General features: G+C 47.3%; 1 protein-coding gene across 1 annotated transcript in view; it reads right to left on the minus strand.

Annotated features, from left to right (window-relative positions):
• Window positions 1–1879: 1879 nt before the first annotated feature.
• The window catches only part of LOC138248973 (zinc finger protein 182-like), a 115982-nt gene continuing 94646 nt past the window's right edge, over window positions 1880–23215 (minus strand). Inside the window, exon 4 of the mRNA XM_069203024.1 lies at window positions 1880–4554. Within this exon, the coding sequence (XP_069059125.1) occupies window positions 2826–3941 (1116 nt within the window). The 5' untranslated portion in view covers window positions 3942–4554 and the 3' untranslated portion in view covers window positions 1880–2825. The remainder of the gene's footprint in view (window positions 4555–23215) is intronic.

Here is a 23215-nt window from a genome sequence, read left to right on the forward strand (position 1 = left end):
GTGGCAGCAGCTTGGGCTGCCTCAAAAACCCTGTAAGACTGGTGGTAGCAATGCTGGGGGTCCTCTAAGGAGGCCCCAAAGTGCATGGAATCATACTTTCAATTCTTGCAACAGTAGTGGGCTATGATTCTGACATGTTTGATAACAAACATGCCCAGGTTCGGAGTTACCATTCCGCAGCTGGACATAGGTCACTACCTATGTCCAGAATATGTGTAAAATGGCATTCCTGCACTCACAAAGTCCAGGAAAATGGGCCTGGAGTTTGTGGGGTACCTCTGACGTCACCTGCTGGCACTGGCCACTCACAGCAGTCCAGTGTGTCCCCAACACCTCTGAATCCAAGATGGCAGAGGTCTGGGACACACTGGAAGAGCTCTGGGCACCCTCCCCTGGGAGTTACTGGTCAGGGGAGCGGTCACTCCCCTTTCCTTTGTCCAGTTTCATGCCAGAGTAGGGCTGGGGGATCCCTGAACCGGTGTAGACTGGCTTATGCAGAGATGGGCACCATCTGTGCCAATCAAAGCATTTCCAGAGGCTGGGGGAGGCTACTTCTCCCAGCCCACCTATTTCCAAATGGAGAGGGTGTAACACCCTCTCTCAGAGGAAATCCTTTGTTCTGCCTTCCTGGGACGGGGCTGCCCAGACCCCAGGAGGGCAGAATCCTGTCTGAGGGGTTGGCAGCAACAGTGGAGACCCCGGAAAGGCAGTTTGGCAGTACCCGGGTTCTGCGCAAGAGTCCCGGGGGATCATGGAATTGTCATACCATTCTGCTATTGGGGTGACAATTCCATGATCTTAGACATGTTACATGGCCAGTTACCATTGTGACGCTAAACATAGGTAGTGACCTATGTGCAGTGCACGCGTGTAATGGTGTCCCCGCACGCACAAAGTCCGGGAAATTTGCCCTGAACGATGTGGGGGCACCTTGGCTAGTGCCAGGGTGCCCACACACTAAGTAACTTAGCACCCAACTTTTACCAGGTAAAGGTTAGACATATAGGTGACTTATAAGTTACTTAAGTGCAGTGTAAAATGGCTGTGAAATAACGTGGACGTTATTTCACTCAGGCTGCAGTGGCAGGCCTGTGTAAGAATTGTCAGAGCTCCCTATGGGTGGCAAAAGAAATGCTGCAGCCCATAGGGATCTCCTGGAACCCCAATACCCTGGGTACCTCAGTACCATATACTAGGGAATTATAAGGTGTTCCAGTATGCCAATGTCAATTGGTGAAATTGGTCACTAGCCTGTTAGTGACAATTTGGAAAGAAACGAGAGAGCATAACCACTGAGGTTCTGGTTAGCAGAGCCTCAGTGTGATAGTTAGTCATCACACAGGGAACACATACAGGGCACAGGGAACACATACAGGGCACATACTTATGAGCACTGGGGCCCTGGCTGGCAGGGTCCCAGTGACACATACAACTAAAACAACATATATACAGTGAAATATGGGGGTAACATGCCAGGCAAGATGGTACTTTCCTACAGTCTGTAATTTAAACACAGCTCAGATAGAGGGTCCGGTACCAGACTAATCCTAAATATCATTACAAAGCCATAATCCCACTGGAGTTACAAATATAAAATCTATACCCACTGAGGTAATGTTTTTTGCTTGCCCTTTTAGTTCACAATATGTATGTCAGATTATACTTTTGTTATCAACAGGTCAAGGCAGTATAAGGATGTGTGTACGTGTTTAGTATTTCCATATCACGAACAGAACTGAAAGGCAGCGTAGCACTTTACATGGTCAAAGATAAGCATAAAGTCAGTGAGTGACAGGAGAGGTTGTGAATGGTTAATGCATTGTGAAGGATCCGTGATCTCTTCATGGTGAAATCAATTTCACACTCCGAATATCGATATAACATCAAATCAAATTTCTTTATTGCTTGATTAATACAAATAAAAAGACTTTGCAATAGAATGCTCAGAAAGCTCATTTTAAGACAAAAAAAAAAAAAGCAAAACACATCCAAATTCATCTTTGTTAAAGCTGCATTATGAAATTCTCAACCATAATTGAATTTCGATAAGGTTTCTGAGTAGTGTAATTCCCTGATGTGCTATCAGCTGGCCCCTGCCGATGAACATCTTTCACACTATGAACATCTGCATGGCTTATTTTCATGCTGATTCTTCATGGGTAATAACAGGTCCTTTTGCTTGAAATCCTTGCCACATTCAGAACTTTTATACAACTTTTCCATAGCATGTTCTGCTCTTGTAGATTCAGCTGTCCATTTGCACTGACCGGTATCCCCAGTATGGTTTCGCTGATGTACAATGAGTTGCCTATTTGTACTGAGAAAGTTGTCACATTGACTATTTTGACATGGTTCATCTCCAGTGTGAGTTTTTCTTTTTTAATGTTGTAAAAAATGTTCCTTTTGGTTGAAAGCCTTTTCACATTTATAGCATTTATATGGTTTCACTTGTGTGATTTTGCTGATGTAGGGATCAGTAGCCCTTTTGCCTGAAACCTTGTCACACTCTGAACATTTGGCAGGTTTCTTTGCAGTGTGAGATCCAAGGTGTAGAATCAACTGCCCCTTTTCTAGAGAAAGCCTTGTCACATTCTGAACAATTATACGGCTTCACTCCAGGGTGACTTCTCTGATGTACCAATAAATAACTTTATTGTTTAAAAGTCTTGTCACATTCAGAGCACTCCTATGGCTTTTCCGCAGTAGTGTTCCGCTCATGGATAGTCAGACTAGGATTAGTAGGGAAAGCCTTGTCACATTTATACAGTTTCTCACCAGTATGATTTCTCTGATGTATTGTCAGTGATCTTTTTTGCAGCATAAGCCTAGTTACATTCATATGGTTTCTCACCAGAATGGCTTTGCTGATGTACAGCCAGCCGTCCCGTTACAGTAAAAGCCTGGTCACACTTGGTACATTTATATGGTTTCTCACCAGTGTGGTTTTGCTCATGTACTGTTAGCTGTCCCTTTGTAGTGTAAGCCTTGTCACATTCACTACATTTATAGGGCCTCTCACCAGTGTGGTTTCTCTGATGTAGTGTCAAATGATCTTTTCGTAGTGTAAGCCTTGTCACATTCAGAACATTTGTATGGTTTCGCTCATGTACTGTTAGTTGCCCCTTTGTAGTGTAAACCTCGTCACATTCACTACATTTATATAGTTTCTCACCAGTGTGGTTTCTCCGATGTAGGGTCAATGATCTTTTCGTAGTGAACGCCTTGTCACATTCAGAACATTTATATGGCTTGTCACCAGTATGGCTTTGCTTATGTACTCTCAACGTTCTTTTCCTAGTGAACGCCTTGTCACATTCAGAACATTTATATGGCTTGTCACCAGTATGGCTTTGCTTATGTACTCTCAACGTTCTTTTCCTAGTGTAAACCTTGCTACATTCAGAACATTTATATGTTTTCTTAGCAGTATGGTTTTGCTGATGTACTACCAATGTGTGATTTCTCCGATGTAGTGTCAATGATCTTTTTGTAGTGTAAGCCTTGTCACATTCAGAACATTTATATGGTTTCAGACCAATATGATTTCTCTGATGTACTATAAACAATTTTTTTTTATTGAAGGCCTGGTTACATTCAGAACATTGATATGGTTTCTCACCAGTATGAATTCTCTGATGTAATCTCAATGATCTTTTCCAAGCGAAAGCCTTGCTACATTCAGAACATTGATATGGTTTCGCACGGGAATGCTTTCGCTGATGTACTCTCAATGATCTTTTCCTAGTGAAAGCCTTGCTACATTCAGAACATTTATATGGTTTGTCACCAGTCTGAGTTCGCTGATGTGTTATCACCTCTCCTTCAATGGGGAAAACCTTGTCACACTCTGAACATGGATACAGTTTCTCATGAATTTTATTTTCCTGATGTAATGATAAACATCTCATTTTCTCGAGAGCCATCTCGCATTCCAAGCGCATATATGGCTTCTCACCTTTCTGGGTTCTCAGGTATGTCACCAATTTTCTCTTTCCAATAAATGCCCCATCAGATTACCTCTGGTGTGTGAATTTAAGTTTCTCATTATAATTAATTCCTTTTCTTATTCAGTGCACGTTACAGCCCCTCACGGCACAGTCTCCTGCATGTTGATTTTAGCAAGTTCCTTGGATTTGCCTTTATAGCTCTACAGGAAACACTGATATTTTTGGTGCATATGAATCACCTATTTTCTGTTTACTTCGAGTGGTTCAGAGTTCCATTTAGTAGTAATGTTTTGTCATGGTAACAAGACATAACACCTCTGGCGAGTGGTAGAAACTGATTCTCTGCATTTCTGCTCTTCTTGTATTAATAACGATTTGTCAGACCATCTTCGGTGGAAATGTATGGCTTCACATAAGTTTAATTTTGTTTGCTGTATCAGTACACGCAATATAGGATTTGATTCTTTGGTCTGTGGAATTCTTTCCTGTAACAGGTCTCAGAATGGGATACACAGGTCAGTGCTTTCACTGCTAGTACTACATATGACTCTTGTCGGAAAAAAAACTTGAATACTTCTTTTTTCTTTGTTTTCTGCAATCAATTCACCTGTTGGAATGGAAAAGAAGAGTTAACAAATGTAGAAATAATGCTTAACAATCCATTGTAAATCAGGAAAGTATACATTCTATATAAAACGGGGACTGAAAACATGGCATACAACTAAATCACTAGGATGGTAATGGCATCTGTACCATCGGAGCTCCTCCTCTGTACCAAGGTAAGACACTGTCGATATGTAGGAAGATGGCCTTTTATGTGGATACCGTGTAAAGGGTCCAGGGGTTCCCCAGTGAGTGACAGGGCTTGCTATGCAATCCCAAAGTGCTCTATTCAGGGGTAGTGTGCTCCAGCAGCCTTAGGCTTAACATAGAGCAGGGCAAGACATGTACAAATACACAGTATACTGAATAAATGAGACACACGACTCAAGAAGGAGATCCACATCAATTTATAAAAATAGCAAGAATCCTTATAAATGTTTAGGCATCAGAAAAAAAATATGGTTCAGATAAGTACGTTTTCAAATATGAATTCTTTTCACTTTAAAAAGTGGACAAGTGCATTTATAGAGTTCTGCAACGTTATCCTATGGGAGGGAAAACAAGTTCAGCACAGGTAGAGCACAGTGACTTACAAGACCCATCTCTAGGAGTTACAGTGCGCAAGGTTCAAGGCAGCACCAGCAGTACACCACCACCGGCATGGGAGCAGCCGGGTGTGGGGTGCAAAACAGTGTTGAGTGCCCAATGCTTTTCACTGGGGGGGGGGGGTAAACAAAAAAAAAAAAGGGTCACTGAAAATAGGAGGCAGGCTCTGCCTAGGAGGCCAGTCGGCCTTTATCAACAGCGGGGCTCAGTCCCCACGATTCTTGGACACAGGTAGACACCTTGGTCCTCTTCTCATGGTTCAGGGGTGACAGGTGAAGAGGTGGCCTTGGGTGTCTAATTTTCTTTACCAGAGCGGTCGTAGCAGAGGGGAGGCTGTACCCAGAGGCTGCAAGTGTCATCGGGGAGTCCAGGAGGGGTGAAACCATGATGGACTCAGACTCTGGAGGGCTGGGCAACTTTGTTGATACCAGTAATCTTCTTCAACTTTGTTTGGAGACGGTGGGTGCAGTGGTGACATCAGATTTTGGGTTTTGGTGGTCCCAGAAGCCTCAGTGACCTTCTTTTGGAGTTGCTGGAGAACAGGCCCGCTGTTCATTGGAGGTGTTGAGTCTTTATTGAAGGTACAGTCCTCAAAGGTTTCTGGAGTCACAGTTGCAGGGCGAGTTGACTTTTGGCATAGATTTCCCTGGAGAATGCAGGCAGGCAGGCAAGGGTGGTAGCAGGTCAGCAGCTTCTTTTCTCCTCTTTTGCAGATCTTCTGGATCCCTTGTCTTCTTAGGTCGTCAGGATCTGCTTCTCTGGTGCCAGGGGCTACAGTGAATACTGAATTTAGGGGTGCTGGAGGTGTGTAGGGTAGTAGCCAGTGGGCCACTAATCCTTTGGGTCACTTTACCACCTATATGACCACTTCCTATGGGAAGTGGGCATAACCAGGTCCTAGAATTCCTAGGTGTGCGATCTCAAAGATAGCTGCTTCTGAAAAAATGTCCACCTCGCAGTAGCCCACCTTAAGGGCAGTACTAGCTTGGAGGTGGCACGTTCACCTGACTAGCTAATTTTCCCGCCTGTCCAGGTGCCAAATGGGCTCTGGAGAGGAGGTTGGCTTCCTCTCTTGTGAGGGTAGCCAGATTCACATTTCAAAGGTGGCAGCCCTATGAGGCTTGCCACCTTAGGAATGCTAATCAGCAGGTCATCCTGTGAGAGGGAGTGTTACATCCTCTTCCTAGACAGACTTTTGTTCTGGGCCTACTGGGAGCAGAAGGCTCTCACCCTAGCAGGCCAGAACCATGTGTTGGTGGCAGGCTAGCTGAAATCAGTCAGCAAGCCCAACAGAGGCTGGAAGGGTTTTGAGGGTGCACCTCTAAGGTGCCCTCTGGGTGCATGTATTGGTACTGGCATCAGTGTGGGTTCACCAATACGAGTCATTTGATACTGACCATACCTATCTTCAGTGAAGCCATCATGCAGCTGGGGAACTCAAATTGACCAGGATTCAGCACATGTATTTAAAATGGCTTCCCTGTCACTTACTATGTCTAAGAACAGAAAACGACATAGCAGGGGCATATCTTCTCGTGCAGATATGTCCTCACATGTAATAATGTTATGCACCCTGCCATGGGGTGACGTATATATTGCATGCAGTATTAAGAGACAACGCACACAGGGATGAGACATGTTGTGTTTTCACTTTGGTCTGCACCAAGACACACAGCCAGCAATGGCAGCTCTGTGTGTGTTTGGTGAGAGGTCCCTGAGAGTGACAATTTGTGCTGCAGCCCTTAGGAACATTTAGTATACCAGGGGTATCATTTACTAGGGACTTACAGAGGGTGCTAAAGGTTGTGCCAATTTGAGAAAACCAACTGTACAATTTAAGGGAAGAGATCTAGAACTGGGGACCTGGTTAGCAGGAACCCAGTGCACTTTCAGTCGAATTACATCAAATACCAGGCAAAAGGTGGGGGATAACCATGTCAAAAGAGGCACTTTCCTACACAGCACAAGGACCATATTTGTAGCACGAAATTACAAAGAAATCAAGGTATGGGTGATACAAGGACCGCACAGTAGCAGAATCAATTAAAGAAAACAAGATGTTGGTCAGCCAAGGGCACACCAACAGCATGCATTAACAATCAATCAATCAATCAATCACAATATTTATAAAGCGCGCTATGTACCCGTCAGGGTTTCGAGGCGCTGAGGGGAGGGGGGGGGGCGTGGAGCGCTGCTGTTTAGCGGTCGAAGAGCCAGGTTTTGAGGAGCCTTCTGAATGTGAGGAGGTCCTGGGTCTGGCGTAGAGGTGTGGGGAGAGAGTTCCAGGTCTTGGCGGCGAGGAAGGAGAAGGATCTGCCGCCGGAGGTCTTGCGCTGGATTCGGGGTACGATGGCGAGGGCGAGGTTGGCGGATCGGAGTTGACGTGTTGGAGTGTAGAAGTTAAGTCTGGTGTTGAGGTAGGAGGGTCCGGTGTTGTGAAGCGCCTTGTGAGCGTGGGTGAGGAGTTTGAAGGTGATCCTCTTGTCTACCGAGAGCCAGTGGAGTTCCTTCAGGTGAGGGGAGATGTGACATCGGCGGGGTATGTCGAGAATCAGTCGGGCGGAGGCATTTTGGATACGTTGGAGTCGTTTGATGTCTTTGGTTGGGATGCCTGTGTAGAGTGCGTTGCCGTAGTCAAGTCTGCTGCTGACGAGGGCCTGGGTCACCGTCTTTCTGGTTTCTGTTGGAATCCACTTGAAGATTCTGCGGAGCATTCGAAGGGTGTTGAAACAGGAGGAGGAGACGGCGCTGACCTGTTTGGACATGGTGAGGGCGGAGTCCAGGATGAAGCCGAGGTTTCTTGCGTGGTTGGCAGGGGTGGGCGGGGGTCCGAGGGCCACCAAGAGTCGTTCCAGGCCGAGGGAGTGCGCACGAGGATGAGGACTTCCGTCTTGTCGGAGTTGAGTTTCAGGCGACTGTTGTTCATCCAATCGGCGATGGCTTTTAGTCCCAAATAATGCATGATGTGGGGGCCACACTGAGGAGAGGGAGAGACCGACGGATCGCTGGAAACAGTGACCACATAGAGACACTAGGTTTCGTTCCGTAGCAACCTTGACAGTTTAGAATCAAGTACCTTCCATTAGAAGGAAACCAAAATACTAACCTTAGCAAGGATACGGGAACTTCCTTTGAATACCACACTAAATTAGCCATGGATGCAGTATAAGCTCCATGAAGCGTTTCCTATTTACAAACTAAGGAATGGCCTAAAAATAAAAATGCACCCTCTCCTCATATCTGCCCACCTGAAAATGTTTCAAACATGACATAAAATTAAAAACTGAGATTAGTGAAGGGGGCACGGCTTGGAGCGTCAAGATGACAGCTGAACCCCGTGAGTGCTCTGGACCCCTCCATTATCCACATCCATCTTCTGCCATCGACTCCCCTTAAACGCACCCGTCACCAACAAGGCACCAGACTCTCGCGGAGGCAGTCCTCTGCATCTGGACATTAACCAGCGCCAATTCAGCGATGTTGTCTCTTTCCGGCCTGACGCGCCATCCCAAGCCTCCCTGAAGCAGTCCCACCAGAGACCCATACGGCCCTCTGAGCCCTGACCCGAAACCCCGATTGCTGCTACAGGGTCCGGTCAGCTGCCAGGTCGTGCCGGAGGGCTACAACATGGAGGCCGGTGAGTAGGCTTCCCCCCAGATTCAAGGCTCCCATGCTCTTAGGGACAGAACCTAAATTAGCATTGGAGCCCAGGCAGCCCAGAGATGCGGCTCCTACCTCCTGTCCTGTCTCAACTGTACGGTCTGGGCGGCTAGGGTAGGTGCCAGAGATCCAGGCACTGCTGCGAGGCTGCCCTGCTGCTGAGTCGCGTAGGCGGGCTGCACTGCCACTGTGAGGAGAAATGAGCGTGACTCCCCGCCACCCATTAAAGGATTAACCCCCTGAGAAGCTGCCCGACAGTCAGACCTCGCCCACTCTCCTGGTGCCGGTAGAGATCTGCTTGAGCCACGAGGGTGCTGCTGTGTTGCACTGGGGACTGGAGCCTGTGAACACCGGTGGGCTCTATCAGTCTGCTGGTGATCAGGAACAGATGCCTAGCCGGCACTGGAATCCAGTCAGCCAGAGACATACCTCCTCCCCCTGCATCCCTTCTGCATGACGGGGAGGCCAGGGTAGGTGCCTACACATTCTGTGACGCCAGCCCCCCGGCTGGTCCCATTGCTGTCCCGCCACCCCGACTGTGCGCATTGCCTCCATTTGTAATGGGCCTCATGTCAGGAGTCTGAGATGCCTGCTCCCAGTTTGGGGGGGGGGGCCTGTCACCTTTCCTGGCTCTGGTGGAGCAGACAGGTAAAACTCTCCCCTTCCCCCTCAGGGTCCTGAAGAGAGGCCTGTGACGTATTAGACTTACAACAATGCTCCCTGGGGGTTGGGTGCACATGGGGAGAACACTCATGGCCCCTCATTTCTTTGCTTTCAAGAGCCCCTACATCTCCTACAACTAAATAGAACAGACTTGTATCGGGGGTGATTAGGTGGGGGGTGTTTTCGCCCTCCTCATACATCAGCTACGACCAGGCAAATGTCCTTCACCAGCACACTCACTGGGCACCATGGGGAACTTGAGTCTCCTTAATTAAGTCTCAAACCAAACCTGACCCTGAAGACTGATCCTATTCAACCCCTGATTTCAACAAATTAGGGCTGGGCCTCTAACCGCCACACTGCATCGTCCTCCCCACAAGAATATCTCAGACTGCTAGAGGCCCGATACTCAGGCTGTCACAGAACCGCAGCAACCGGGCTGAGCCGCCACCATGGAGGACACTGGCACGGGGCAGATGGAATGGGTAAGGACAAGCTCCGTCAATGACAGACCAGACCCGAATGAATCAATACACCACTAACTCTACAAGAGGGCAGCCCGGAGGTAATGGTCCCGAAAAGTCCCTCTCCTCGGATAGTGGCCTAGCAACAATCCTTCAAGCCACAGAGGAGGCCAAGACTGGATAGGTACAAGTAGACTCCCTCCTTCCCTAAGACCTCTACAATGCCAAGGCCATAATTACTGAGGCCAAATCTAAGATATCCACAGTAGAAGACGTGGCCACACAAATCTCAGTTATCCGGTTTCCCTTCTGCATACGAAGGAAATTCACTGTCATGCTGAGAATCGTTCCCAGTGCAATAACGTGCACAAGATTGGCATTCCTGAAGGCACAGAACCTCAGTACGTTGCCTACTACCTTGAAACATGGATCAAATCCTGGAAGCCTCCAGACCAGTTGTCCTCCTGGTTAGCTACTGAGTGCTCACGGAGCTCTACCTCCCAAGCCTTCCCCAGGTGCAACTCCTAAACCAATGATCACTTGTATACTTAGTTTTAAGGACAGGGACGCCATCCTCAGAGAAGCTTGGTCCCAGAAGGACCTCCAATGTGGGGGTGCTAAGATCCTCCTATTCCCAGACTGCACCCTGGAAGTTCAGCAAAAACACTGATCAAACCTGGACGTCAAACAGAAGCTCAGGGCAATGGGACTCCAATATCCTCTCCTTTTTCCAGCTAGGCTTTGTGTAATTCATGCTAATAAATCTCATTTCTTCGACACTCCTGGCTCCCCCTGGACATGGCTTACGGAAGAGCGTCAGCTACACACATCCACAGAGATTTACCTCCGTGGGCATAAAACTGCAATGACAACAGGCGGTCGCTAGTGGCCAAAACACAAAGATAGTACATCTGCTCACAGAAAAGGGACATGACACCACATCTGTCACACTCTTCCCAGGAAAGAGGACAATCCCCTGCCTCAATATTTCCTTCACAGACCCAAGAGTTTGGGGTCCAGCGTACGAAACACAACAATTGCCTGACTCCTGCATCAGTGCTGCTCACTAAAGACCATTCAGGCACAGACTTCACCATAGCACTTAACAGACTCTATAATGTTGGGCTTTGGGAGAAGTGTGCAGGCATCTCCATTTGAACTTTCTTAATCATCTCTTTATGATCATTAATCCATGACTAAGTGGGGGGGGGGGGGGTCCGCCACTGCTATTTCACTTACAATATTGTTTTGTTGCATAGGCTCTGATTTCAAGACTACTGGATTTTGAGCAGCAGGATCGTCCAGGGTGTGGGTGACTGAGTCTAACCCACTGCGGGTGACACCTGTCGCTCTAAATTCAGGTTTTGCTCCGGCCAACTAGCAGTGCCTCATCTCTACCGGGGGATAGTGATGATTGGGCAGCAGAGTGCATGACATATTAGGCTTCTCAGGGAAGCCGTGGTCCTTCAGGTCACATCCGGTTCTCTCATTTACAATTCAGTCTCATATATAAATGACAAACAGAAGCAGTATATTCCACCCAGCATTCCCCCAAGTGTCCCGATAAAAATGATACCTCACTTGTGTGGGTAGGACTAGCACCCACAAAAGGAAATGGCCCAAAGCACAACGTGGACACAACATATTTTTTCACAGAAAACAGAGGTGTTTTTTGCAAAGTGGGGGGGGGGGGGAAGTGGCCTAAAATAAATTTGACCCCCCAAACCCCCCCTGCCCGGGAGCGACCCTTGCCTATGGGGTCGCTCCCCCTGCGTGACATTGGCGCCAAAAAAAAAAATCCCCAGTGCCTAGTGGTTTCTGCCCCCTTGGGGCAGATTGACCTAAAATCGGCCAATCTGCCCCCAAGGGGGGCAGAAATGGTCTAAATACAATCTGCCCCCCAGGGCAGCGACCCTTGCCTAATGGGTCGCTCCCCATCTCTTTAAAAAACCTAGAGGTTTCTGCCCCCCCCCCGGGGGCAGATTGGCCTAAAATAAATTTGCCCCCCCCCAACACCCTCCCCTCCCCCCCAGGAGCGCCCCTTGCCTACGGGGTTGCTCCCCCTGCGTGACATCGGCGCCAAAAATAAAATCCCTGGCGCCTAGTGGTGTCTGCCCCCCTTGGGGCAGATTGCCGTAGCAAAAAACGGCCGATCTGCCCCCCAAGGGGGGCAGAAATGGCCTAAATACAATTTTCCCCTCCAGGGGAGCGACCCTTGTCCAAGGGGTCGCTCCCCACCTGTAAAAAAAAAAAAAAAAAAAAAGAAGATCCCTGGTGCCCTAGAGGATTCTGCCCCCCCCCCCCCCCGGGGGCAGATAGGCCTAATAATAGGCCGATCTGCCCCCAGGGGGGGCAGAAAAGGCATTCCCCAAAAAATGCCCCCCCCTGGGAGCGACCCTTGCCCAAGGGGTTGCTCCCTTAGGTCTATTTAAAAAAAAAAAAAATCCCTGGTGTCTAGTGGAGTTTCAAAAGCCAGATTGCAAGCAATCCGGCTTTTGAAACCCTGAGAGAGACTTCAAAGGGCAGGAAATACATTTCCTTCCCTTTGAAGCCTCTCTGGGCCTGCCCCACATGATTGAAAGAGAAATACTGAGCATTTCTCTTTCAATCGCGCTGGAGGGGGAGACCCTGTGACTAATCAGCACGTGCTGACGTCAAAGGGGGGGTGGGGCGTCGGGGGTGGAAGGGGAAGGGCTTCCCCTTCCATCCCCGCCTTGGGGGAGGGGGTGGGTGGGGTGCACGGGGGGGCACGCTAGCGCTCCCCCCAGTTCCCATGTGCCTTGGACGAGGTGACCTCGTCCAAGGCACACTGGAACTGTAGCCTTGGACGAGGTGACCTCGTCCAAGGCACAGAACGGGTTAAAATGGTGACGAGAAAAGTGAAGCATAAAAACAACGCTATCATATTGTCTATTGTCACTATAATCAAGGGTCTATTTCCTATCTAGGTTATAATTTCAGCACAGCATGTTAAGCTCTAATTCTGTCTTTCAGATTCCCCCGAGAAGACATCAACCCTCATACATGAGCAAAGGCCTGTAGTCTGCGTTAGCATCTGTAGCGAAGCATTCAGCACACAGTCATGGTTCCCTGGCTGGAATCTCCAGAGTGTAATAGACAAGAAAGTGTTTATATAACACAGCTGATATTCTGAGAAAATGTCCCTAGGTAAGGATGTGTAGTTTCTACGAATGTTGGAGACTAAACCTCTACCACGTTCACCGGCAATGTACTGTAGCCTTGAATGAAGCACAGAGTGATCAAGAATGTCTTGTTTGAGAACACAGTGCTGGGCTAGGGGAAAACGGTTAGATGAAAATAAAACAAGACCGTAAAAATGGTTATTGTAAAAATCACAATGCGAAGCCGAATAAAATATATCTAGGTTAAAGTGCACATTGGCCTAGTGTGTATGGAGCTGTAACTAAAATGGCTACAAAACAGTTTTACAATTATGGTTTCTTTACTAGTGTGCCAGATGCTTCTTGGGTGGAAGTATGGGGTGGGGCGGGTGTTGGGAATTCAGTAAACTGGTAATGTTAGTTTTATTACAGACTATGGCCCTCATTACGACCCTGGCGGTATAGAACCGCCAGGGCCGCGTCACGCGGGAGCACCGCCGACAGGCCGGCGGTGCCCCGCAGGGCATTCTGACCGCGGCGGCTTAGCCGCGGTCAGTAAAGGGAAACCAGCGGTCTCCCGCCGGTTTCCCGCTGCCCCCAGGAATCCTCCAAGCCGGCGCAGCTTGCTGCGCCGGCTTGGGGATTCCGACTCCCCCTCCCGCCATCCAGTTCCTGGCGGTTCTCCCGCCGGGAACCGGATGGCGGGAGGGGGAGTCGCGGGGCCCCTGGGGGCCCCTGCAGTGCCCATGCCAATGGCATGGGCACTGCAGGGGCCCCCGTAAGAGGGCCCCTACAAGTATTTCACTGTCTGCTTGGCAGACAGTGAAATACGCGACGGGTGCAAATGCACCCGTCGCACCTTCCCACTCCGCCGGCTCGATTACGAGCCGGCATCCTCGTGGGAAGGTCGTTTTCCCCTGGGCTGGCGGGCGGCCTTTTGGCGGCCGCCCGCCAGCCCAGGGGAAAACTTGAAATACCCGCCGCGGTCTTTTGACCGCGGCGCGGTATTTTGGAGGGCGGAATTCTGGCGGGCGGCCTCCGCCGCCCGCCAGAATCAGAATCAGGGCCTATATTTGGTTTAAATATTGGCTTAAATGTGTGTAACAGCACCCAGACACATCAGCAATGTCTGCACCACAATGCGCACCAGGACACAGTTTCCTTTTCCAAGCAAGAGACCCATGCAACACATCCCTGGTATGAGGGAATGGTATGACTTTGCTCTTTCTCTCTTCGCTCCCCCTCCCCCCAATCGGGCCCGATATCAGTCCTTTCAACTCTCAACATGGCTTCTCTTAGAACTTTGTTCTGGAATGTTAACGGTCTACTAGACCATATAAAGCACAAAGCAGTCCTCAACTTCGCCCATAGATACCTTCCTGAGGTTTTACTACATTGAGACCCACCTTTTGGGCTACGACTGCCTTTTTTGGCCCCTAGGGGCTATAACATGGTTTTGCACTCTGGGATCCTGAGGGGTGGCTGTGCTGCTACCGAGATCCTTCCCTCTGACAATTTCTGGCAAAATCCGAGACCCTCAGTGCTGCTACTTAGCAAGTACTGGAACACTTGAAGGTCAGACTGTAAAATCTGGTATATGTTTATGCCCCTCCAGCGACTCTTGTCATCTTTTTCCACAACTTTTCTAAGGAATAGGTGGAGACTTCAATGCAGTCCCCAACCCAGAAACCAACACCACTGGACCTCCCACAGCATCTCGATGCACCAGTGCTCGTAGACTCTGATTGGGCCAAAACGTTTGGCCTTTGTGATGCATGGAGGATATAGCACGATCTGTGGCATCATTTTACACACGTCACAGCACACCACACACACTCGCGTATGGACCTTCTCTATGTGCCCACATTGGACTGGCATACCATTTCCCAAGTTCAGATTCTCCCCCAGGGAAAAGCAGAGCATGCTTCCCTCCTCCTCCATCTTGCCTCTACCTGGAATGATCAACACCCTATGAGGCGACTAAACACCTGGTACCTTCAGGAAAAAAGACTATACCCAGGCTCTTGGCACTGAACTCCAAGCATACTTCCACAATAACGACGGCTCTGTTGCCTCTGCCGGCACCCTATGGGTTAACCATGAGCAGAGTCACCAAGGGATGCATTCGTGCGAAAGAGTGTGCCCGCTCCCAACACACTGCTCAACTGGAGACAGCACCCTCTGACTGGAGAGCACTCAGGCAACAGATTCACACTGCAACACCTCCCGCCAGCTGAGTCGTCTGAATTAAGACAAATCTCCAATTCCATTGAAGCCACCAAACACCTGTGGTGTGCCACAACAGCTAGAGTCTATGGGTGGGGAAACAAGAAGGGGAAATGAATATATTGCTTAGCCTATCATCGTCACCACCCAACCAGATTTGTGCCCAAAATTGCAGACCAAAGGGGTACCATCCGATTGATAATGCAAGCCTTTGTCTTTTAATAAAGCAGTCTGTAGGAAGCTGGCCTGCGGTGTGGTGGGTACAGAAGGTACTTACACTTTATACCAGGTATCCCTATAAGTGTAGTGTAGGCAGTGTATAGAAGCCAGGCTCTCTAAGGCAGCTGTGGATGAGCAGCCAAGGCTCATCTAGGAGACATGCAAAGCTCACGCAATACCACTGTAGTCACACAGCATTCACACACATAAAAGAAAACTCAGTTACAAAAATAAAAAGGTACTTTATTTTACTGACAATACCAAAAACTACCAGAGAGGCACCCCCAATAGGATGTAAGTAACTACAATTGGACTATATATATCTCCAATTGTCAGTATGAATTCCTCCCTTCTAGAAAACACTTCCCGTTACTTGGATCTCTTCTTATGTCCCTATGTAACTGAACTGCCCTCTTATTTGCGAGATACAAATGACCTTTTAGCCAAGATACATAATATTCCATGGCAATCCAGTTTTTTATTGGTCACCATGGATGTTACCGCCCTTTATACTTCTATCATTCACGAATATGGTATTTAGGCCTGCAGACACTTTTTTGGGTACCCGCAAAATTGAATTTTTCCAACACACTAACATGCTTCTGACCATGCTAAGATTCTGCCTCACCTGTAATAGTTTTTTATTTGACAATCAATACTATTTGCAGAAACAGGGGACAGCAATGGGAGCTTCATTTGCTCCCACATACGCAAACCTGTGTATCGGTTGGTGGGAGAAGGAGATAGCTTGGTCTGATTCCAATAGTAAGTACATGGAACAAGTGGTGTTGTGGGTCAGATATAGTGATGATCTTTTTCTTATCTGGGATGGTGACGAACATTCTTTGACAAAATATGTCAATATACTTAAACAATGAGTTTAATATCCATTTGGATTTAAAATTTAGTGCTCAGACCATAGAACTTGTAGATGTTCAGATAACCGTCCACAATGAAACTCTGCAGACCACCATATTTCGGAAACCAATGGCATGCAATTCCATTTTGCATGGAAATAGCGGTGATCCCAAAGTTTAAAATGGAGCATTCCATATAGTCAGTTTCTACGGGCTCGTAGAATTTGATCCGATGATTAATGTTTCAATAATGAAATTGCCACTATGACACAGATTTCTAGAAAGAGGTTACCCCCGCAAGATCTTAAATGATGCTCCTTTAGGAGTATTAAACAGGTCTAGAGAAAAATTGCTTTTTAAATCTGGAGGTACAGTTGATAACTGTCAAGATGATAGATCTTCTCCCAGGCTTTTTCTTGAATTCAATTCTCAACATTCTCAATTGAACAACATCATACAAAACAATTGGCATTTTTTTAGACATAATTCCTCGATTAAAGATAGTATAGGTTTACATCCTCAGATCACATATCGTAAAACTCAGTCATTAGGTGATCACCTCACTAGAAGTCTATTTTGTTCCAAAGTTAATCGATCTTGGGTATCCAAGAAAAGTCTAGGTTTTTGGAAATGTGGTCATTGTAAATGCTGTATATATGCACATAATACCCATTCATACACTACATTTGAGGGCAGAGCTTGTGAAATAACCGATCGCATTACCTGCGATACGGAGTATGTTGTATATGTGATTGAATGTGGCTGCCATAAAAAAATATGTAGGCAGCACCATTCATAAACTGAAAGTGAGGTTTCTACAACATCTCAGAGCCATCAAAAATCCTAATCCATCATCTCCTTTAGCTAAACACTTTTGGGACGTTCATGAAGGCAATTGCAGCGCCTTAATATTTTATGGGATAAAATCCATTGCTGTTAAACCCGGGGGGCAATAGAACTGCTCTGTTAAGACAAACTGAATCCAGATGATTTTATTATTAGGTTCTGAAAACCTGTGGGGACACAATTTGGATGCGGAACTCTATGTACATATGTGATATTTTAAACTTTTGTAGCCTCTATTTATAAATAATGAAATTCCTCTGAATTTGAAGTAGTAATAGATATTATGATGACACCTTTTAATCTGATTTTGTGATGGTGTACACTAGTACTGGACAATGAAATTGACATTTTTCAATTAGTGCTATATATATATATATATATATTATTTTTTTTTTTACACTTCGATCACTATTTTTGCACAATATTGAAACTATTTTTAATTAGCACTTTTTGGGTGATTGTCAGGCGGTCTGTTTTGTGTCCATATATTGAATTGGTCTTTCCCTTCTCTTCTGTATGTACAGAGATTTTTTTGTTCGATCCATATGACCTACATTATGGTATGATTTTCCCTATTGATATATGATTAATATTGAATAAGGTTACAACTCTTCCTGTGGATTATCCAAATTTTAGTCTATACATGAATTCGGTATATTGTTGTGATGAATTGATATATTCAATTATTGGCATCAGTTATGATAATATCTGTATTTATTGATGGATAATTTATTTTAACATCTTTTTTATCATCTCTTATACACATATGGGAATCATTTATTCTATTTGTACAATAATATATATATTGATTGTATTTATGAATTGATTGATGTTTACATTACATTTCATATATTTCTTTATATATAAATTAATTATTTAGAATAGTGATGTTAAAAATTATGTGTAATCCTAAAAAACCTATATATACATACATATACACACACAGTTTTCTCTTTTCTCTGAATATTTTTGCCAACAATTGGAAGAATGGATGTTCAGAAATGATTATTTTCAAAATAGGTTAATATGAGGGATCATATGAGACATATAGTGGGACTTTTACAATCCTGACTTAAGTATACGGACAGGGATTGACAGTGTGAATTGAAGATCACTATGTTACAATACGGCCGCCGTGTTGCACAATTGGGCAGCTATGCTGCTAAAACTTAAAGGACTAGAACATTTATATAGACAGGTGTAAAAATGTCTGCCAATGTCCAGTTGAAGGCTTTTGCCGAAACGCGTCGACATTCGGCCGGGACAGCGTGTGTATGTTGTTCTTTTTGGGCACTTGATTATTATTTTGTATATTTTTGAAAGTGACGTTTATTCATTTTTTTGTATGAATTTTTTCAATAAATGGAGCCGATGATTTCTTCATATGACTGATTTATGGAAATTGTGTTCATTTTCTACGAGCTTTTGGATATTGTGCAGCCTGTTGGTGCCTTATTAGGCCGCACCGCTCTTTTGAAAAATGTATATACATATATATACACACACACATATACATATATATATATATATATATATATTCTCTCTCACTCACTCACTCCAGTGCCCTCTAGTGACCAGGAGAAAAGGAGTAAGTTAGTGGATTTCAACTAAACCACCAAAAAGGAAGGAAGAAGAAAAGGCAACACCCAGACAAGACTGCAAGAAACCAGTAAGGGATTCCTCAAGAGGAAGACCTGTGGAAGAAGGGGACCAATTCCAGAAGTCACAGAAAAGTCAAGGAGGCGTAGGAGCTACTACCCATCCAGCTGTGGATGCAGGAGTTGGTCGACGGTGATGAGGAGGTCAGCACTTCAGCCCTGGAGCGGGTGAAGAGTTCCTGAGGGATGTAGACAATGTCACACGCTGGAAGACAAATTGCAGTTCAGTTTTGGTGTAGGAAATCCACCAACAAGCCTTGGCAAAGGCAGAGGTCACAGTTGATGAAAGGTGGAACTGCTGGGGACCAGCAAGGCCCATGACGACTCAACCCAGGAGGAGGGGTGGGGGTAGGAGACAGAGTGCTCACAGGAGCAAAGGCAGCACCTACAGGACTCCCACAGGATGGGGACATAGGAGTCGCAGAAAAGCCCACGCAGTAAGACTGAAGAAGGGTTCCCACACTGCAGGAGAGCCACACAGAGGGCTTTGCGTTGCAGGAAGGAGTGATGGGGCTAGAGCTGTAAGCAGCCTGAAGATTCCTTGGAGGAGACGCAAACACGCCTTGACAGCTGCAAGACGTGCAGTGCAAGGGGGTACTGTCCTGCGTGGGAAGGCAAGGGCTTACCTCCAAAGTTGGACAGCTGGCAGAGAGGACCAAGAGGACTACTCCGGACCACCACCCGTGATGCAGGATTGAGAGGCGATCCATGCAGCTGGTTGTCGTTGCAATAGGTGCCAGCGGATGCAGGGGAGTGACTCCTTCACTCAAGGGAGATTCCTTCTTCCTTCTCGTGCAGACTGAAGACTTGTCGCCCTCAGAGGATGCAAAGCTGGGGGAAATGTTGCAGAAACTTGAAGGAGACGAGGAAAAAAATGTTGCAGGAAGAGTGTTCTTGGTGGATGCAGATAGTCAGTTCCTGGAGGGTCCAGTCACGGTTCTAGTGGCTAGTAGTCGAAGTAAGGTTGCAGAAGAGTCCTGCTGGAATCTTGCAAACCAAATCTGGGGACCCACCCAAGACAGACCCTAAATAGCCCTGAAAGGGGGATTGGTCACCTAACTGGGTGAACGCCTGTTAGGAGGGGGCTCCGACGTCACCTGCCTGGCCACTCAGATGCTCCCAGAGGTCCCTGCCAACCTTGGATTCAAGATGGCAGAACCAAGGGGCCCTCTGGAGGAGCTCTGAGCTCCACCCCTAGGGTGGTGATGGACAGGCTTGTGGTCTGTCTGAACAATAAAGTGAGTGCCAAAGAGGTGTGGCCTCAGCTTCTTCATGGCCCAGACCACAGCAAAGGCCTCCCTTTCTATGGCTGACCAACACCTTTCCCTGGGGGTCAACCTTCTGCTTATAAAAGCAACAGGTTGGTCCTGGCCCTCAGTGTTAAGTTGAGATAGAACTGCCCCCAACCCTACCTCAGAAGCATCTGTTTGTACTATGAACGTCTTGGAGCAGTCAGGGCTTTTTAACACAGGTGCAGAACACATGGCCTGTTTGAGGTCTTCAAACTTTTTTTTGACAGCTAGCTGTCCATAAACCTTTTAGGCATTCTCTTTGAGGTGAGGTCATTATTGGGGGGGGGGGGGGATATAATGGAGCCATAGTTCTTAATGAACGCCCTGTAGTACCCAGTGAGGCCCAAGAAGGCTCACACTTGGGTTTGCATAGTAGGGGGGAGTCCAGTCTAAAATAGTCCGGATCTTCACCTGTAGTGGTTGAATCTGGCCTCCACCTACTAGGTGGCCTAGATACACAGCCCTTCCCTGCCCTATCTGGCACTTAGAGGCCATGATAGTGAGGCCTGCATTCTGCAGTCGCCAAAACATTCCAGAGGTGAACCAGGTGGTCCTCCCAGGTGGAGCTGAAGACAGCTATATCATCTAGATAAGTTGCACTACAGGCTTCCAAACCCTGGAGGATTGTATTCATCAGCCTCTGTAATGTGGCAGGTACATTCTTCAAACCAAAGGGCATCATTGTAAAGTGATAATGCCCTCCAATGGTTGAAAATGCTATCTTTGCTTTAGAATCATTTGATAATTTGGTCTAGCAATACCCAGCAGTCAAATCAAATGTGCTTGGACACTTGGCATAGGACGTTGTATCTATGAGCTCGTCTGCCCTACAGATAGGATGAGTATCTGTCTGTGACAGCGTTGGGACCTCTGTGGTCAAAGGACCTAATTTCTCTTTTCCCAATTTGAGTGTGAGGTTTTGGGACCAGCACCACTGGGCTAGCCCAGGGGCCATGAGAGTGCTCTATGACTCCTAGGTCCAGCAACTTTTATGCCTCTGCTTTGATGCAGTCTCTAACATGCTCAGGTTGCCTATAGATTTAGCTTTTTATGGGCAAACTATCACCTGTGTCAATGGTGTATTCACACCATGTGGTCTGTCCCGGTGTCACAGAAACCAGTTCTGAGAACGGACCTAGGAGGTTCCTGCAGTCTTCTTCCTGAGATTCAGAAAGATACTCTGCTAAGATTACTCCATCTACTGAGCCATCAGCTGCAGTGCTGGAGCAGGTCAATTTTTTGCATGGTCCGCCCCCCCACTACTTTTTGCCTGATGTTGGTGTGTCCTAGAAGTTGTAGTGGCCAGGGCACCTGCTGACCAGGTTCCCTGGGCCAGAGCTCTTTCCCTAAATCTGTTGTGATGCTTGGCACAATTGGATACACTCAACTCTCCCTGTAAGTCCCTAGTAAATTGGTACCCATGTACACAGGGCATGGGGTATTAAGGATAGGCCCCTGAGGGCAGAAGCACTAACTGTGCCACCATCTAGGGCCTGGCACTCAGATGCACCAGCACTGACATTGCAGTCTGAGTGTACTGGGGCAAATCTAAAGAGACAAGTTCAACACGGCACACTCCCTTTGTGCCCTGTCTACCCTACACTGCATATGCTATGGGTAAGTCACCCCTCTGGTAGGCCTTACAGCCCTAAGGCAGGTTGCACCATACTACATTTGAGGGCATAGCTGCATGAGCAATATGCCCCCACTGTGTCCTTCCCAAACCTAGGACATAGTGAGTGAAGCAGCCATTTTAAGTACATATACCGGACACCGGTCAAACACGAGTTCCCCAGTTACATGATGGCCACTCTGCACCCTGGGTTGTTTGTTATCAAAACAACTAAGTTAACAAATCCAAACTGGTACCAGTATTGGATTTATCTCTAAATGTGAGAGGGGCCTTAAATCTTAGAGGGGGCCCCTGCAAAAGCTAACCTAACTGGCATGGTTGCTGACTGGTTCCATTCAGCATGCCTCCTCCAGAAAGCCAATATACAAACCTTGGAAGAGCGCCCGGTCTCTGGTTTATAAAACAGCGCCCTTCCTGGGTGGAGGGGTTAACACCCCGTCCCCCAAGAATGTGCACTCTCCTGACAGTGAGCTTCAAAGGGCTACTGCCCTGGAAACCCGAGCCTGCCCCTAGCAGCAGATGGCTTCCCCCTTTGCCAACTCCCAGTTTTGGCGGGAGCAAAGGTGGGAAACCACATAAAGAGTAGGAGGAGTCTCGCTGAGCATGCATCACCCCTAGGGGGTTGCAGGCAAAGTGGACCTTCCATTTAATGTTCCTCCATGTTCGATGGCAAGAAAATAGCCAATGAGATTTAGGTTAGTGACCCTTCCCACAGGAAACAGTCACTGTAGTGGACACTACCAGGTTTCCAATAAAATGCCCACTAAATTCAGTGTTTATTGGGCTCGTCTAGACTAAGAAGGTAGATTCATCAGGAAGAAAAGACAGAACTAAAGAACCATACAGTATGAGAACAGAGGACCAGCTGCACCAGAAGAGGCTCCAAGACTCCTACTTGCTACACCAGAGTCCTAACCATCACCGCTGCAGAGGAGCGGACCACTGAACCAACCTCAAGACCCAGAGGTTCTCTAGGCTTCGCACATAGCCCAAGATCTGCCTCCTGAGTGGAGGCAACACTCAAGCAAGAGAAACCAGCAACAACCAGTTACCCAGTGAGGGTCACTTCACCGACCGGCTGATTTCTACGCAACCGGAAGTCAGAGCCGGACCAGACGACACACGGACAAGACAACTTTGGCGGCTCTGCACCCTCCCATGGCCAAGTTGTGCCAATACCCTAGGTACTGGTCAATGCACATCAGAAAACAATAACAGCTCACCCAGAGCTGCAACTGGACCAGGAGGAAGTCCCAGTCGAGGAACTTCAGGAACACTCCGGACCTCCTGCCAGAGTGCCTTCGTTGTCCTGCAAGGCCCCCAGAAGAAAACTTACCACCAAGCTCCAAAGGGCTCTAGGGAGTACAGCCTCCAAAACCTCCAACTCGCCCTGCATCAGCTGCCCTGAGTCCTGCATCA

This window comes from Pleurodeles waltl, chromosome 8, assembly GCF_031143425.1.
Source record: "Pleurodeles waltl isolate 20211129_DDA chromosome 8, aPleWal1.hap1.20221129, whole genome shotgun sequence".
Lineage (NCBI taxonomy): Eukaryota > Metazoa > Chordata > Amphibia > Caudata > Salamandridae > Pleurodeles > Pleurodeles waltl.